Source organism: Aphelocoma coerulescens, chromosome 6, assembly GCF_041296385.1.
Source record: "Aphelocoma coerulescens isolate FSJ_1873_10779 chromosome 6, UR_Acoe_1.0, whole genome shotgun sequence".
Lineage (NCBI taxonomy): Eukaryota > Metazoa > Chordata > Aves > Passeriformes > Corvidae > Aphelocoma > Aphelocoma coerulescens.
The window spans coordinates 23,940,469-23,957,191 of NC_091020.1; the positions used below are offsets into that span (position 1 = coordinate 23,940,469).

Below are 16,723 nucleotides of genomic sequence, written 5' to 3' on the forward strand. Positions count from 1 at the left end.
CTGATTATTTCAAACAGTGCAAAGATTATATGAATATTTTAAAATTAATTATTTACAGTATCAGAATGCTGTAACCTCATGTTGATTTATAAAAAGGTTCTGAGGGTTAAGAGAACAGAAAGTATCACGTACCCACCCCTTTGGAATCCATTTGCATCTGTGGTCAAAATGAGCTCCCTAAGCAGGAGTGGAGGCAACAGAGTTAACTACACCCTTTTCCAGTCACATGCACGTTGGGCATATGCAATACTAAGCCCAAACAATGAATACTTAGTTTTTCCACATAACTATAAAAACATGACTATGAAGTATAGTTCAGGTTTCTTGGAGCACTCCACTGGCTCAACAAAAACTTCTTTTTCTCCCCCAGGTGCTGGACAATTTCCTGCTCTCTAAGTGATCTGAATTGGCTCACACTTCTTCCTTATTAGAGGAACACCAGAGCTCATGGAAAGGGGGAAAGCAATTTTTTACTGGCTGGAGGGAAGGACATGGAAGAGCAAAGTGTTTTGGTTTTGGCAAATGTCAAAAGGCAGCCAATGGACTGAAGCTGCAATTTCCCAGGTGGTCCAGATTTCTTTTTTGTTTCAGGTGCAGTTAGAATGTGGCAAATAATAACAGATGGAAACTGGAGGGGGGCATTTTTGTGAGTAACAGCACTGTGTTAATTCCTGGGGATTCAAACACTGACACAGACATCTTGAAAGGAGAGAGTAACCACAGTTCCTTTGAGAATGACTCCAGGCTTCTTCCTGAGCGATAAGGTACCTTTTCCAAATGAAAATTATCTGATAATGCTGGTATCACTGATGATTTAGAAGATGATCTATGTAGAAAATGGTACTTTTGCATACTGCAGCATGTATTGTTTCTCTAAGGGTGGAAGGAAATAAGATTAGCATTTGCTCATGATTTGGCCCACAGTATCTCTCCTCACCTACTGTGTCCTTTTTCAATGCAGTAGCATTTATGAACATGGACATGCAGCTTTGCATTCACTCAGAGGGTGCAGAAAAGGCTCTCTCTTGTTTTACCCTTAGTGACAATCAAAGTATTTCAGACTGAAGAACAAATCAGAACCCAGGGGAAAAAAATAATATCTCATTTAAAAGTTGTTAATGGAACAGATCACAAACTTCTTCAACTGGCTTCCAGGAAAAATATTATACACACAGAGAGTTATTATAACTGCATGAATAGCACGGACTCACCTGGAAAAGCCACTTTAGAATTGGTATGGGACACAACATGCAACTGTAAGCAGAACTTAGAAAACCATTAACAGCTAAAGAAAGCTGCTGCGTTACACCAGAACTGTAAGAGAAAAATGGGGGCAAGGAAAGAGGATAAAAATCAGTTAGTGGTTTAATCATCACTTTCACAAAAACATAAGAACTTTCTCACCCCTCAGATCATCATCAACAGCAAAGAAAGATCTGAATATGCAAAACAGATGTTATTCTCATGCTATTACTTATATAAAATACCATAGTAATCAAACCTTGATTTTTTAATAGCAATCAAATTTACAAATGTCATGTAGAACAACTATCTTTCTCTCTAGAAAGCCATACTATACAGTCTGGAAACATCTGTATTATTAGGGAATAATAGTTTCAAACAAACATTGATTTACACTATTGCACTATGAACCACTATGCCTGACTACACAGACAGGCTGCTATGCTCAGTGAGACTATTAAATAAGATTTTTAACTGTCCAATGACCTTTACCAACACTTTCAGAACAAGGGAGAAAAAACGTTGTTTTCAAAAATTTTTAAAATACCCTTTTAAATAAAGGGTCTGGAAGCAAGCTAACAATTAAAATCCAACAGGCTAAGTGCACTGTGCAAATTTGTGGGGTGCAAACAGCAGCTGTTGGAAGAACAGAAAGTGTGCCATTGCTATTACTGAATTATTGTAGCTTTAGTCACAGGGATGTGCTCAGCTGGTCAGAGCAGGGTGCTGATAACACCAACATCATGGGTTCAAATCCCATATGGAACATTCACTTAAGAGTTGGACCTGATGATCCTTGTGGGTCCCTCCTAATTCAGGATATTCTGTGACTCTTTAGAAAATTAGAGATGTCATAAGCAGCTGAATTAAAAATATCCAGTTTCCCACATACCCTTCTTTAGTCTCCTCTATTCTATCTACTAAATCAGGTAAATCTGTCAAGAGATCTGTGTCCTAACTCCTACATACACCCTCTACCTGCCTGACTGGTAAGACCTCCATGTGCCAACTGGGCAGCCAGTACATGCCAGCTGTGCCAACATGGCAGAATGCATAAGCAATTAAATCATAATTGCCTTCTGCAAGGGATGATTAGTTTAATTCTCATTCCTGCAGTCACTGATTCACAAGATGCTTTTGAAGCTCATATCCTTGTGATCTCCAAAACACATTAATAGAAAGGCCTGAAGCCAAAGGAGTGTATCACAAACACCACTTCCTCAAGAGATGAAAAGTCACTCTCCTCCTCTTCACACCCACAATTGCACATACACATGTACATAAAATCCTTTAAGAGTAACTGAATTCTCTCAGTTCCTCTGGTACCAAAATACCAAATGAAATAACCAGAAATTTTCAGGATTTACACTTGTGGCATTAGGCAAGAATTTGTCCAGCTATTTGTAGTCCAACAGCCTCATAAATATAGAGCAGAAATGCCTGAGCAGTTGTTTATGTACACACAGACACACTGGTGGCTCAGTGACTGAACTGATGTCAGAGATCCTGACCCTCTGCAATCCTCATTAGATGAAGCCTCAAGTCCCAGGCCCATCCAGGACAGAAGCACCAAAAGTCTTTCAAGCAGACATAATGTAACACTAGAAGGTCACAAATAGGTAACCACAAAGGTCTTTTAGTCTGGGGTTACTTAAGCTTGTGTTCATTGTATCGTGTCACTTCTGCATTTGTCTTCCACAAACTGGTAAGGTAATCAACGATAGCCCAGTGTGGGAGAAATATGGAAGAGGCCAGAACAGCTGTTTTTCCTCATGTCTCATTTAAGAGATTTTTCAACAACTCCAGAGGAGGAAAGAAGGAAGCTTCAAGTTACAATTTACTGTTCTGTAAAGCTAACCCAGAAAGGAAAATTCCAGGGAAAGGCAGTCAGTCTTGCCTATTTCCGAAGACAGAGCTCATTTGCATGCAAAGATAAAACAGTACCTTAAAACTGCTGAAATGAAAAAGAAAATTGTACAAGTAAACACAATAAAGTGAAGAGGATATTCTTACTTAAGAAGCAGATTTTCTATAGGATTTTGAGGGATGAGGTGAAAATTCCTCAGGTCAAGGTTATGTTGAGTGAAGATTTTCCCAGACGCTGATAAATCAAATATTTCTTCTCCAGGGTGGTTGTCAGGTATGACATAAGTTACTACTGAAAATCTCTTTATAAACGCCCTGTAAAATTCAAGATTGCTTTTATCAGTTCAAACACTGAGAAGCTATTTGCCAGTTGAGACAGTTATTTGCAGGTAATGAGCACATCAGTTTCATATGAAAGCTGAATTGTTAGAATACAGTCTCACCCAAGGAAATCCACCCAACCCCAAAAGATTTAAAAATGGTTCTCATTAAACATATTAACAATTGTTGGAAACAGAGAGAGGATGGGGGGAAAAAAGGCTAGAAAAGCAAAGAACGAGATTTAATTGGTTTTGGAGTTGCAAGGACCTGTGTTCTTCTGAGAGATCATCTCCACTGGCATTGTCCTCATTTTCTCCATCTGAAGCATTGTCCTCTCTTTCTATGTCCTCCTGTAACCATTTCTCTATTTCCTCTAACCTGAAATAACAGCAGCAGCAGAGCATATCATCACCATTTAATATTTACAACAAAATCAACAAAATCCAAGCTCTGAATGTGAACCCTTGAGTCAGAAGCCAGTTACACAAGGCACAAGCACACAAGATGTTGCATCTGTGTAAAACCCAAGCATCCTGCTATTCCAAGATACAAAGTGAATGTTTCCCAAACTTAATGAATTTCCAAGAGCACAATCAATCACTGGTTTGTCAGACACAAATACACTCAACCAACTTCTGATAAAGTTTTTGTAATTGCACAAAACTTTCAATCTTGTGGCTGAATGTTTATTTTTTTCTAAGCACCAAACAAGTATTTTATTTGTTAAACAGTATTAGTTGCAGGAGTATCTGCTATTCCATGGGCAGTCAGCCCATAGTTACCAGGGTCAGATTCTTTAATCAAAACAGTTAATCACATAAACAGCTAAACACATATACCCATCACCACCATTTGCCATTAACACATAAACCACATTTCACTTCTTACCCGAATGATCTCTTGTAAGAATACTCATTTAGCTCTGTTCACTGACCTGTGTAACTACTCAGACACCAATAGTCTGCACAACTTGGGGAACCAAAACTGAGCTACAAATGCCTTTGAAAAAACTAGTACAGTCAGTCTACATAAATATTTCTATTTCATGCCTGAGCAGCAGCTGCTAGCTGGCTCAGTGACCTAAAACGAAGGCATCAATAAATTTAGCCTGGCTCTTCAGGGGTAAACAGATGTATCACAGATCACTCCTTGTTGCTTGGAAGGAGCCTGTCATTCAGCTTTTACTGTTTAAGCAACACATGTAGGTCCTGTCAGTTCAGTTGTATGTTGGTGGCATCAGCAGGCAAAGCTTAGCTTGCCGAATCAAACTCCATCAGTTCTGGGGAGACGAGGCAAATCTGAGCTTCTACAGCACCATCTCACATATTTCAAACCAGCTTTAAGAAACAAACCTTCTAGATTCTTCTTTCTCCTTCAAGAGATGATCTAAGCTGTTCACATATGACACCTTGCTTATAATAGGAGCCTTAGAAAGCTGTAAATGAAATAGTAAGACATTGAAAAAACACCATAAGGCATCAATTCATTATCAGGAAATAAACATAATCAAAATAGAAACCTCTTCCAACTTTAATGATATTTTACATGCAGATATAAACCTAAAGGAGACCCTGCAAAACAGGATGATTAACAGTTTAGGTTTCTCTGTCCCTTGACAATTTTACATAATGGTCAAATCTCTCTCAATGACTAATTTAGCAATAACTGCTAAACAACGGATCTGAACAGTGAAGCGAGTCTCTGCATGTCTGGGCCTGACCTTCATCTAACCTTCACAAAGAGCATTACCATCAGAATCCTTTCACCTCACAGCTTTACTATTATTATCATCCACTGAGACCCCAGGAATCCCCATTCTTGTGCATGAGACAAGAAACCCCAAAAATTATTCAGTGCCTTTTTTTTTTTACTTCCAGAGTCCCTAGAGAGCAAAATTCCAGTGTTTGCTAAATCGCCTCTAACTTCATCAAACAAAACAAAGCTTCCAATCAAAATCCCAATACAGAACCAAATTAAGGAGCTAATAAACAGAATTTTAAAAAAACACAAACAAAACACACAAAGTTTTAACAAATTTTGCTAGTGGTTTGTTTTTCACTAGCCAGTCTTTTATTCAGCTTGTAGCAGACAACAGATTTCAAATCTTTTATGGCCATGATTCCAATCCTTGGACAAGTACAGCCCTTCTGACACCACCCTGGTATTCAGCTACCTTTTAAATGTAACAAGCAGCATGTCTTTGTGTGGGAAATTTTGTAGCAAAGCTGAAGACTTCTTAGCTTATTTTATATTTGGTTAATATGTGTCAAGTAACTGTTGAACAACGAGGAATCAAAACTTTATTCCGATGTGCACATACGGCCCTTATTACAAGGGAAGAATGTCAGTATATGTAAAAACCATGGTCACGGAAATGCTGGGACAGTTCTTAACTGTTTTGTCTTACTTGACCAATAATTATACCTTGAACAGGCCAGGCCAAATGTTGCAGTCACACACATGCCCCACAAGCATTTGATCTAGGCAGCATGTGTTTATCAGGCTTAACTATTAATTAGGTACTCATGTTGGCTGAAATTGTGAAATGCATATGAAACCACACAAGTCTGATCTGTAACACTCTTGATTATAGAATCATAAGAACAGATTAAATAATTATGACTGCTCAACATCTGCCCAGAGATAGTAACTCAGTCAACAAATAAACCCTATCAGAGACTGAAAAACATGAGGAGAGGGGGAGGTAGAAGAGAGAATTTACACAGGTATTCTGTGTTTGTTTTCCACTCTAGGAATTAGTGATGGGCTGACTCCAGCCAGCAGCTAAGCACCACACAGCTTGGTCATTTCCCCAGCCAGTGGTGCAGGGCAGTAAAAAGAAAAGCAAGAAAAGCAAAGGTAAGAGAATTCATGGATCAAGATAACAACAGTTTAATAAGGGAAAAGGGATAAGCGAGAAAAGAAAAAGGGATTCAAAGGCAGTCACTCAGCACCTCTCACAAGCAGAAGGATGCCCAGCTACTCTGAGCAATGGCTACATGCCCGACCAACTCCCCCCCCTTACTTCTGATTGCTGAGCATGCCATTATGTGGCATGGAATATATCCCTCTGGTCATCTGGGGTCCAGGCTCCCCAGGCTCTGTTCCCTCCCAGCTTTTTGTCTGCTCTATGGGGGCAGCATGGGGAGAAAGCCTTGAGGCTGTGCAAGTACTGCTCCACAATAGGTAGAAGACTTGTCTATTATCAACACTGGTTTTGTCTAAAACACACGGCACCATACAGCTGTTATGAAGAAAACTAATTCCAACCCAGCCAGGCTCAGTACAAAATCTTTGTTTAAATACAGCCATTTCCAACCTGTACCAGCTGTCAGGAATGCCACACTAAGACCTACTGCAGGACCTTCCCTATTAAAACATTATTTTACAATAAAACTTCGAAATCACTACCTATTTGACAACCGCTTATTGAACAAATGAGCTAATTTTTAAAAACACAGACCAATTCATCACCATAATATCCTGTACACAGGGATTCAAACACGTCAGCTATCCCTTGTGATCGGAATTCATTCAGCTTTTTGAAATCCTAAAATACTTCCAATTTCCAGGAAATACAACCTCAAAGAAAACACCACACTTACTCATACACAGATCTCTGACAATCACAGACTGTCAAGGATATATGACTGGAGGCTAGCACACAGATCTCTGAATGTCTACATCAATTTCCTCCAGTTAACTTCGGCTCATAAAAATCTTACCTGACTAGGAAAACAAAAACATTAAGACGGCACACATCTTCTAAACATAACCTACTGACTTTGGGGGGGGAGGCAAAAAACAGAACTCGTAAAAACCACCAGAAGGCACACAGCTAAATCAATCTGGCTGCACAAACCATCTTTCAGCCATTCCCAGGACAAGCACAGGAACAAGCACATCCCCACTCCAACCACATTGTAACTGTACAGCAGCACAGGACCCTTAAGCCAAGTAACCAGTTTTGCAGGCAAGTAATTCTGAATTATCATGCATTACGAATAAGGGAGAAAATCGTATAAAAATACAACATAACAAAGCTGATTATCTGCTATCTCATTATACTCTGCTGTAGCTTTAATGGGCATAATGCGAATCAGCAAGAGGTGGCTGAGTGTCGGTGCAGAATAGATTTTTGACTAAAATTAATGTAAAGCAACCATTACCAATCAGTCACACACATCCTGGCTGTTGCTAGCAAGGGGTTCTACTGGCACCACTTAGACAAAGACTTCACTGAGTCTACAAGGTTTACTCAATTTTTGTAGAAGACACAAGACAGCCACAGTTTGTGCCCTGCAAGGTAGTGGAATAGGTACTAGAAGACTCCTGGACATCTCAGCTGCTGGGGCAACTTGTTATTTGTTTGCAAAACCAAGCTAAATAGCAGAAATTAGTTTTCTAGAACACCTGAACAAGTTGCTGTCTGTATGTGCCAGATGGAACAGGGAAGGTTGGAGACAATTGGATTTTTGAGTATGAGAGGTCTTCATCCACCAAGGCCTCTGTCTGTGTTTTGGTGGGTACCTACTAAACAAAATTTAATTCTCCTAAAATTTGAAACATGGGGTAATAACTTAGCACCCACTGGGCCTTGCACTGTGCTAAAATCTATGTTATTTTTCTTGCAGATAACATCCATAAAAGAATACTTGAAAGAACATGCTATTTTGGTTTTTAGCCACTTACATGAAGCTTCAGTAATGGAGTTACGGTGTCCTGAGAAAAACTGTCAAAAGAGTCTTCCATGGTTCCTGCCTGTGGTTTGTGACTTGAACTGAGCATTTTTTGCAGTGGCATTAATACTACTTCCTCCTCCTCCTCTTCATCATCATCTAGAATGGATTCCAAAATGTCATCTTCACTCTCAGAGCTGCTTTGCCAATTTCTGTCCAGCTTGGACTTGTCTGTAAAGTTCCTTTTAACTTCTAGTTCTCCTGAGGTTTGTGAAGACTCGTGGCTACTATCCATGAAAGATTCTTTCAAAGACAATGAAGGGGGAACACTTTTACCAGTCTCTGGGGACAGTCCAAGTTTCCCAGAGATTTCCATTCTACTAGAATCAGCAGTATTTTCAGAAACTTTGTGGATTGTATTTGAAAAACTGTTGCTGGGCTGAATAATGTATCCTTTATTCCGTTCATGTCTTTCTGGTCTTTTATCTTGCTCTTTCTTAACATCCCATACCTGAGATAAGCCAGCAACCTGGAGAGGGGATTTCATGCCTTTTGTTTGTGTTAAGTGGTGGGGAGAAGGCAACACAGTACTTTTTTCCTGAGAAATAGGAAGGGAGTTTTCCAAGAAAAAGCATGAGTTAGCCAGCTGCAATTGATTCTCTTTGGTATCCACAACAGAAATGTGGTTATTTTTAGCAGGACTGTGTGCAGAATATGAAGATGACAAACCTACAGTGGAGTAATTATTTTTCTCCTTTTCATTGCTTGAGTTGAGGAATTCTTCTGAAGGAGTCAAATCATGTCTAGACACAGCAGCAGGCTCCTTGAGTTGCAGAACATCATCATACGGAGACTTTAAAAAGATATTTTTTACAAAGTCAGACCTTCTATTTTTGCATTTTGAAGATGATCTACTAAAAGCAGGGTCATTCACTTCAGATTGATCTGAACTATCTACATCCACACTCATGGCAGTGTGTTTTCTTTTCCCAGGACAGTCTCTTTGTTTGGATAGCCCAAAGGACACCTTAAAGAAGTGTGAAGGAACAGCTGGGCTCTTTGGTGCACCAGAGGCCATCTCAGATGATGCTCTAAATGCATGTGGAGGAGATGTCTCATGTTCTAAAACCTGTGTTAGCCTTGGCTGAGAGGGGTCATCTAGAAAGTGTTAGAGAAAAAAAGAAAACACGGTTATCATGTTTGAAAAATAAAATAAAAATAGTAATAACTTTTAAAAATCAAACATATAACAGCTTTCCATTTAAAAGAACTAATGTCTGTTTTTAAGTCAGCTAGGACTAGAGCAGCAAAGAGTGTGATGGGTTTCCACAGCCAAAGACCCCTTTTTTTTAAAAAAAAAACCATTTGTCTTCCTACTGACCTACCTCAAGCTTCTACTCATATAAGCTTTTTAGATTCCGTTCTACCTCCCATAGGAAAAAAATTATGTGGTTAGAAGGTATGAAAAGCAACAAAAAAATACCAGTTAAACTTTAGTGGTTGGTTCAACAAGACTATTCTTTCTGGATTAAGCTGAAAGGCAAAATTTATTAACCACCACAGAAAATGTGCATTATCCAAAGTGCAAGAGAACCCATAAAAATAATCTGGGATCAAAGTTTTAAGACAATGAAATACCACAAATTCTAATTAAGTTACAATCAATGTGGTTTACACCAAAATCACAAATTACTTTTAAAACTCTTCAAACGTGCCATCTATTAGAAATAACATTGACTATACAGCAGTAATTACTGTTTAAGTAAAAGAAAATAGAAAACATAATTTCAAGGGGAAAAAAAGCCATTAAAAAGAGCTATGAAGTGATTAATCTGATTGTTTAATTAATACTATATTAACAGCACTGCTCATACCTGAGGCAATCTCCCTTGAACCAAAAGACATTATTTTTCTTATAGAACATCCATTTCCCTAAAATACAGAGGGAGAAAAAAATGTTAATTGTATATTAAAACCAGTGTTGAATCCAGCACAGACTTAGTTCCACACACCCCCAGAAATATGTTAATAGACCTCATTTCAAGACAAATTTAAAACACAGCTGCAAAGATCTCAAAAAAAGAACTATCCAGAGCCCAAATTATTTATTTTTTCTTCAGATTAAAAGTGGCCTGTAATGAAATATTACATTTGTAATAGGACCACTCACATCTCTACTTAAACACTGTGGTTTGAATCCATAAATCTGAACTGCTATTAACTGCAACTTCTAAATAGCAGAAATTTGCCAGTCTGCTCCCTAAACTACATTGTAAGAAAACACAAGATTATAAGGCATTTAAGATAAAGGCATCTTTTTTCTACAAAATACAATTTCAAGTTACAATTTCTGTTGCATTTCCATGCTTGCATCTAGCCCAAAATATCTCCCCTGCTTTTAAAACAGGATTTTTCACTTACTGTAAAATGATAAGAACCCAAGCATGACCTAAAACTTATGAAGGAATAGCAAAAGAACAAACTTCTGTTACATCTGAAAAAGGCAGCACCAAGAATCTGATCCTATCGTGTAAAATTTAAAAAAATTAAAGAATTACAAAATTCATATGCACAATGGGTCAGTGATTTCCACCTTTAATAACCCTTTTAAAGACACCTGAACCAAAATATTTGTTCCTTAGAATGGCTTTACAGGATGTGGCTTAGATTGTTTCAATTTCTCCATGTCCCATTCCCTTTCTCTGCAGAGAGCATCCAGTGACAACCTAAATGCAGAATCAGTAGCAGAGCAGGGCAGTGGGGAAACCTGGCTTGAGCACAGAGATGTGGTGCTCACAGTGCCATTATTTCCAGCCCAGGCTTTTCAAGTATCAGCTTCTGGTGGTGAAACTCATTTGTCAGAGTCTGAGCTGGAGTCTGTGAGATCCACATAGCCAATTTTTTCTTCCCAACTATTTCCATAAGACAATGGTGCTCTCCTTACACCCAGACATTTCTCATTGCTTCCCTGTTCTGGCTTGGCAGTCTCATCCTTTTTGGCCAAGGAATACCTCCAGGACCCTGCGGTAACAAGGAGTTTCTGTATCACAACTTTTGGGTACAATAAACCCAGGGCCCTGCACACTCTGCCATTCTCTGAAATGCTTACACTGTCCTTTTCCAAAAGACACCTACCACAGGACTTGTTTGGTGTTTGGTCTGGCATCTTTTTCTTCTGACCTTCTTTGGAGAAGATACATTCCTTTCAAAACCTTCAGTGCGTAAAACTGACAGCCCCAGTCCTTCATCCTTTACATTTCCTTTGTCTGGTGAGGACAGCACAGCTCTGTCTTTATGGCCATGGTCGAAGAGAGAAAAGAAAAGACCAATTATTCACAAAAATTATATTGGAAGAAAAAAACCCACCAAAACAACACACCTTATTATACTGTATTACTTGATATTGTCTCTCTCACATGTAATCCAAAATTAATTTATTTAATCATCCAGGTTTGCTACTGCCATGCAAAGAATCACATGACCTATGATGCAGCTTCAGTTGTTATAAACAATCTGGCTTAAGCATGAGACATAACTTGAAATAGTAATTCCATCACTATTTAAATAAATTACTTTAAACAGGAAATTGACATTTTCAGTTATGTTTTTAGAAAAAAATGTAAATGGACTCATTTTGACATATTTGGTAAGCTATATTCATTATGCTGCTGCTCCAATATGGAATGAGATTGGACTATCATGCTGCACACATGCATAATTAAAATTCATATAAATATCTTCCACTTAAAAAAACCCCGTATTTACCTTGATTTAAAACTGGTTTGAAGAACTCTGTAATCATCTGGTTTCTAAAGAGAAAACATAACTTTATCTTTTTAAAAGAACAATACCTAAATGGCCATTCAGTGAATGTTGATATAATTAAAATACTGTAAACTATTTCTACAATTTTCTTTAATGCCAGCAGCTCTTATTTCTGATAAATCAGAAAAAGCATCATCATCCTCATCACCTTCTAGCCTTTGCTCTGCTTGGCTAATGAAGTTAACCTGTCAGCTTCCTCACTCAAACTGTTTTCTTTATGATCCTAGTAAATCTTAACCACTCTTCCACCTTAAACTAGATTTTCCTGAGTAGGACTGACTTCACCTGCATCCAGTATTCTAGATGAGACCTCACCAGTACATTATGTGATGACATTATGGATTTAACAGCCTCCCCATGTTCACTATCACTCTGAGCTGCTAACTCAAGTTAGCATCTCACCTGGCTTCCAACACAAACAGCAGCCAACAACCACCTACAAGATAATTATTAGCATTAAATCAGAAGTCTTTTCTCTGGCAAGAGCAACTGGGACATGAGAACACCAAGGCATTCTCCACTGAAGAATATCACTTATAAAAATGGGCAGATTGGCTGAACAACGTGCAACTTGAACAATAAAATACATCAGGATCTGTGAGCTTGGTATCTTCATCTTCTTCCACACAGTTTGCTAATGACTTTAAGGCTATACTTAGTGCCTGTTTTGGAAGCGTCTGGAAGTTCAAACAAAGTAGTCATGTGAGAACAATTGTTCACGTTGTTGCAAGAACAGCAGAGGTCGGTTCCACGCTTTCTTGTCTTTCTGTACCTTCCAAAATGAAGTTACATTGTTACTGCCTGAGCAACACTGATAAACCAAGGCAAAACCTACTCACTCCGGAATCTAAGATAACATATTCAAGTATCCATACATGACTGTGCCCCCACAGACTCAGTCACCATTTTTGAAGCTTAGGCCAGAAGAAGGTATTTAATTTGGATTTAATTTTCAAACTTTCTTTGAGTTTGTAACCATCGCTTCTGCATTTTCCCACATGGCTTTTGCATTTTTAGCACCTATAGAAATACAAAAAGCTGTTTATAATGCACTGATACGTCTTAGATCAGGACACTGGAAGCAGTGATATTTGAAGATACTGTAACTCAGTGAAAAGCCACCTGTAATCAGAATCTCTGAGTGCACAAAACTGTGGGTTTGGCCTACCAAAGAAAGCAGAGAAACTACTTGTCAAAGACCAGCTGCCTCCAACCTGTCCCAGCTCAGTTTGGCATAGGTCAAAATATGTGTGTTCTTCTCACATGCTACAGCAATGGTGTTAAAGAAATTTTTCACACCAGGCTCTCAACTCCATTAGACAGGTTCACTGGCACAAATCAGTTACCTGGTAGCTCAAGCTGGTGCCTCAAAAAAGGGACCACAAACAGAAATCCCTGGGCAATTACACCCTTACAATCTGAACTCCCCAGCAGTCCAGACCAACAGTGATTTTAGTGTCTGTTTTGCTACCCAGTGGTGCTCTGTGGTTGTATTCACACCCTCTTAGGCTGTTTCATGGGGGTTTTCACTTGGTTCTGTGGTCCATGCTGTAATATGGTTGTTACTGCTTGTGTACCATGATTTATGGGCTGTCCTCTCCAGCTATTAATTTTTAAGTAATATTTAAGCCATTAACATTGCCTGATCTAACTACTGGTACTGTTCAGGTTATTAGCCCCAGGTTTAGCTATAATCCATCTTTGACTTACTCAACAGAGCCGTGTAGTTCAAGTTAAACTTGCAGCCTAACAACTCTTGCTACTTACATCACTCAGCTACTTTCAAATAAGAGAAAATTTTCAGCACACAGGCTCTCCACATTTCAGTTCAGCAGAAGAATCAAAGGCTAAAATGCAGGTTTATTCACTGTTTTTGCTGCTGACCGATTTGTTTTTCTGCCCTAGACCTCCTCGCACTCCACCCTGGCCTCACCTGCTCACAGCAAAGCCCTCTCCACCTCGCATTCCTCAGGACACACCCGATCTCAAGCTGCAAAATCGTCCAGTGCCCACAGCTTTCCACATTGCATATACTTCCAAACCCTTTCTATTTTCCTAACTAAGCAACTGTACTTCTTTCTTCCCCATTAAGGCCCCATCTGCACACAAAGCACTGCTGGCAGGCCACATCTCATCTTCAGTTATCACCCAGATTCCTCTCTGCACCTAAATGTTGAAGACAAACTGTGAGGGACTGAAATGTTAAAAGTCTTTGACTCAAACAATATTGCTGAGGCTCAAGTTTGCACCCCCCAAGCTGAAGGGGAGAAGGAGAGGGTCTTTGTGTGTGGTGGTGAAACCTCTGATCTGCCCAAGACAAGAGAGGGTGTACAGCCACCACCTGGGGATGACCACAACAAAACAAGCCGGGGGTGGAGCCGTTTCAGGGACAAGGCTGGTAAGGCACACACTCTTCAAAGGTGGGAAAATGCTTTTTATCGTGCCAGTGTCCCCCTTTACACAACTGGCTCAAGGGTAAAACGACACCTTCCCCACTCAGGGGGAGGCATTGGGATATTCACACTTAGGCCTCAAGGTATTTATCCCTTCTGACAAGGCATAATGTGAGAAAACATGATGTGAGAAACAGCAGTCTAAGATGGGGTCATAAACCACCAAAGAGCCCCGAAGTGCCCCCAGACTCATTTCTGGGGCCTTGCAACAGACAGCGTTAAACTCACCCTCTCCAAGGGAGGTACCTGGGCATTCCCACCTGAACATCTATTAACCCAATGAACTCTGTGTTTTGGGGACTTCCCCCATCCCTGACTGATCAAAACTGCAAGCACCACTTTGACCAGCAGATATCTGAATTGCAACAATCAACCGGAACCATGATGGTGATATCTTTCTGCAACCTACTCTTATCCTTTCTTTTTCCTTCTTTTCCTTATATATTTTCTTAGGTGGTATTTGCATACTTTTATATTGTCATATTACTAGAGATAATAACCAGAATGGCTACATACCTCATTTCCACTGCAACCAAATTATTGTAAAATAAGCCCTGTGTGTGTGTGTATATAAACACAAGGTATTCAGTGTTCCTTCTCTCTAATCCGCCCTAAGGGACCTATTAACAAGAACCTCAGTTACTCTGGCCTTGGGGGCAGCTTGTAACAAAACCAAAACCAGGGCCTTCTGCCATCGCTGTCCTTGTTTCCACAGCCACTGATTGCAAGTGACTGCTTATGTCCTTCCCATATTGTTCTTTTTGCTGTCTTTTATTCTGAATCCAAGAGCTTTGTAATAAAATTTGTCTATTCCATGATCATACAAAGCCTTGTACAAAATAACAGGGAATGAAGGCACTTCCCTTCTCCCTCAAGTTTTATTTGAATGGAGAGACGGTGAGTGATTAGTCTTAGACTAATTGTTTGAAAGTGCTTATGCACCAGTATTTCCTCCTTTACATTTGTAACTCCGCTTTTTGGAGTGCAAGGGCTAGGAACTGTCCAGCCAAGATTCTGTTTCGTGTCTCAAACAAGGAAGTGTACTAGAAACTTCAGACAAGAGCAAAGGGTGGGGAAAAGAAAAAAAGAAAGAATGTAATACAGTACAAGGAAGAACGTGAAAAAGAAGTGGGCCTTCCAACCTGCTTTCCACATACATGTGAAAGTACAAAGAGAACATGTGACTTCCTATGAGAATGAGGCCATAACTCTTCACATGCCATTCACAGGAGAATCTCTGTCCTTCAGTAGGAGGTTACTGTGCTTCACTCTTTTGCTAACATGAAAATCACAGTTGTTTAATGTATCTTCATCAACAATTACACAGCTCTGGTTAACACTTTTCAGCATTATATAGAAATTCAGCAAGACCTTTTATCCCAAATAAAAATTATCACACCGTTTTTTGTGAAGTCTCAGCTCGACTGAGACACCAGGGAGACCACTAAAAATCCAAAAGAAAACACAAAACCCATAAAGACATGATCTCACCTGACAAAAAGAAAAAAGCTACGCAGCCAGGAGATGAACCTAACTGACCTTCCATGCCTTTCACAACTAAGGATGCAGCCTGCATGGAAGAGGGAAGGAGGAAATACTTTCACTTGTCTTAAAAAATAGCCCCCTGAGCATTTGGTAAAAGTAGTTAGTGTTTACAGCCATATTAGTGGTTATCTCTGGCTAGATAAAAACTATCCTTTTAAAAAGCTGTACTGGAAATACAAACAGCAACTCCAAGACAGCAACTCCACATAACATAGGAATAAACTACAAAAAGCTACTACATCTTTGACGAAATAGAGCACCTTGAAAAGCACAAGAAAGAACAACAACAACAAAAAAATCACAACAAAACCAGCCAAAACAGAAACTCACACAGAAAATTTCAGTCTTTTAGACAACTGCATCAAAACCGAAATTGCACAGTTTCATTTCACTTTCTAGGGCAAAAAGTAAGACTGAAAAAGCGAACTTTTACCCTGTGTCCTTAATTTAAATGACAGTGCTATCAAAACAGAGGATCTGAACAAAATAAGATACTAATAGCATTAGGAAATTGTGACTTGTCTCATTCTGCAAGAAACAACTCGGCAGCCTCTGAAAACCCCAAGTCTTTGGCAGAATTTGGATTTCTACTTAGCAGACAAGTTTGTCAAGTCTAAAAACACTGTTACAGACGGCCACTGCTTCCACCGGGCAGTGTCCTCCAGCAGCGTTAGCGGGGCAGGTCCCGGCCGGAGCAGGTTTGGAAGCTGAACCGACACCTGGAGGTCTCGGTTAGAGCCGAACCGCTGAAGCCGCGCAGCTCTACAGGTGGGCTGGGTAACGCCAGGGCGG

The 16,723-nt window shown here is 39.5% G+C and overlaps 1 protein-coding gene across 2 annotated transcripts in view; it reads right to left on the minus strand.

Moving 5' to 3' along the window:
• SLF2 (SMC5-SMC6 complex localization factor 2) overlaps positions 1-16,723 on the minus strand; it is a 29,823-nt gene that overhangs the window by 12,522 nt on the left and 578 nt on the right. Inside the window, exons 1-9 of one of the 2 annotated variants that reach the window (XM_069019895.1) lie at positions 12,082-12,143; positions 11,874-11,917; positions 11,244-11,398; positions 9,983-10,040; positions 8,122-9,266; positions 4,782-4,864; positions 3,697-3,807; positions 3,256-3,423; positions 1,212-1,314 (exon numbers count right to left, since the gene is read on the minus strand). In XM_069019895.1, coding sequence (XP_068875996.1) covers positions 1,212-1,314; positions 3,256-3,423; positions 3,697-3,807; positions 4,782-4,864; positions 8,122-9,266; positions 9,983-10,040; positions 11,244-11,398; positions 11,874-11,910 — 1,860 coding nt within the window. In that variant the 5' untranslated portion in view covers positions 11,911-11,917; positions 12,082-12,143. Of the gene's footprint in view, positions 1-1,211; positions 1,315-3,255; positions 3,424-3,696; positions 3,808-4,781; positions 4,865-8,121; positions 9,267-9,982; positions 10,041-11,243; positions 11,399-11,873; positions 11,918-12,081; positions 12,144-16,723 lie in introns of those variants that run through there. The other variant, XM_069019896.1, reaches the window with a different exon arrangement.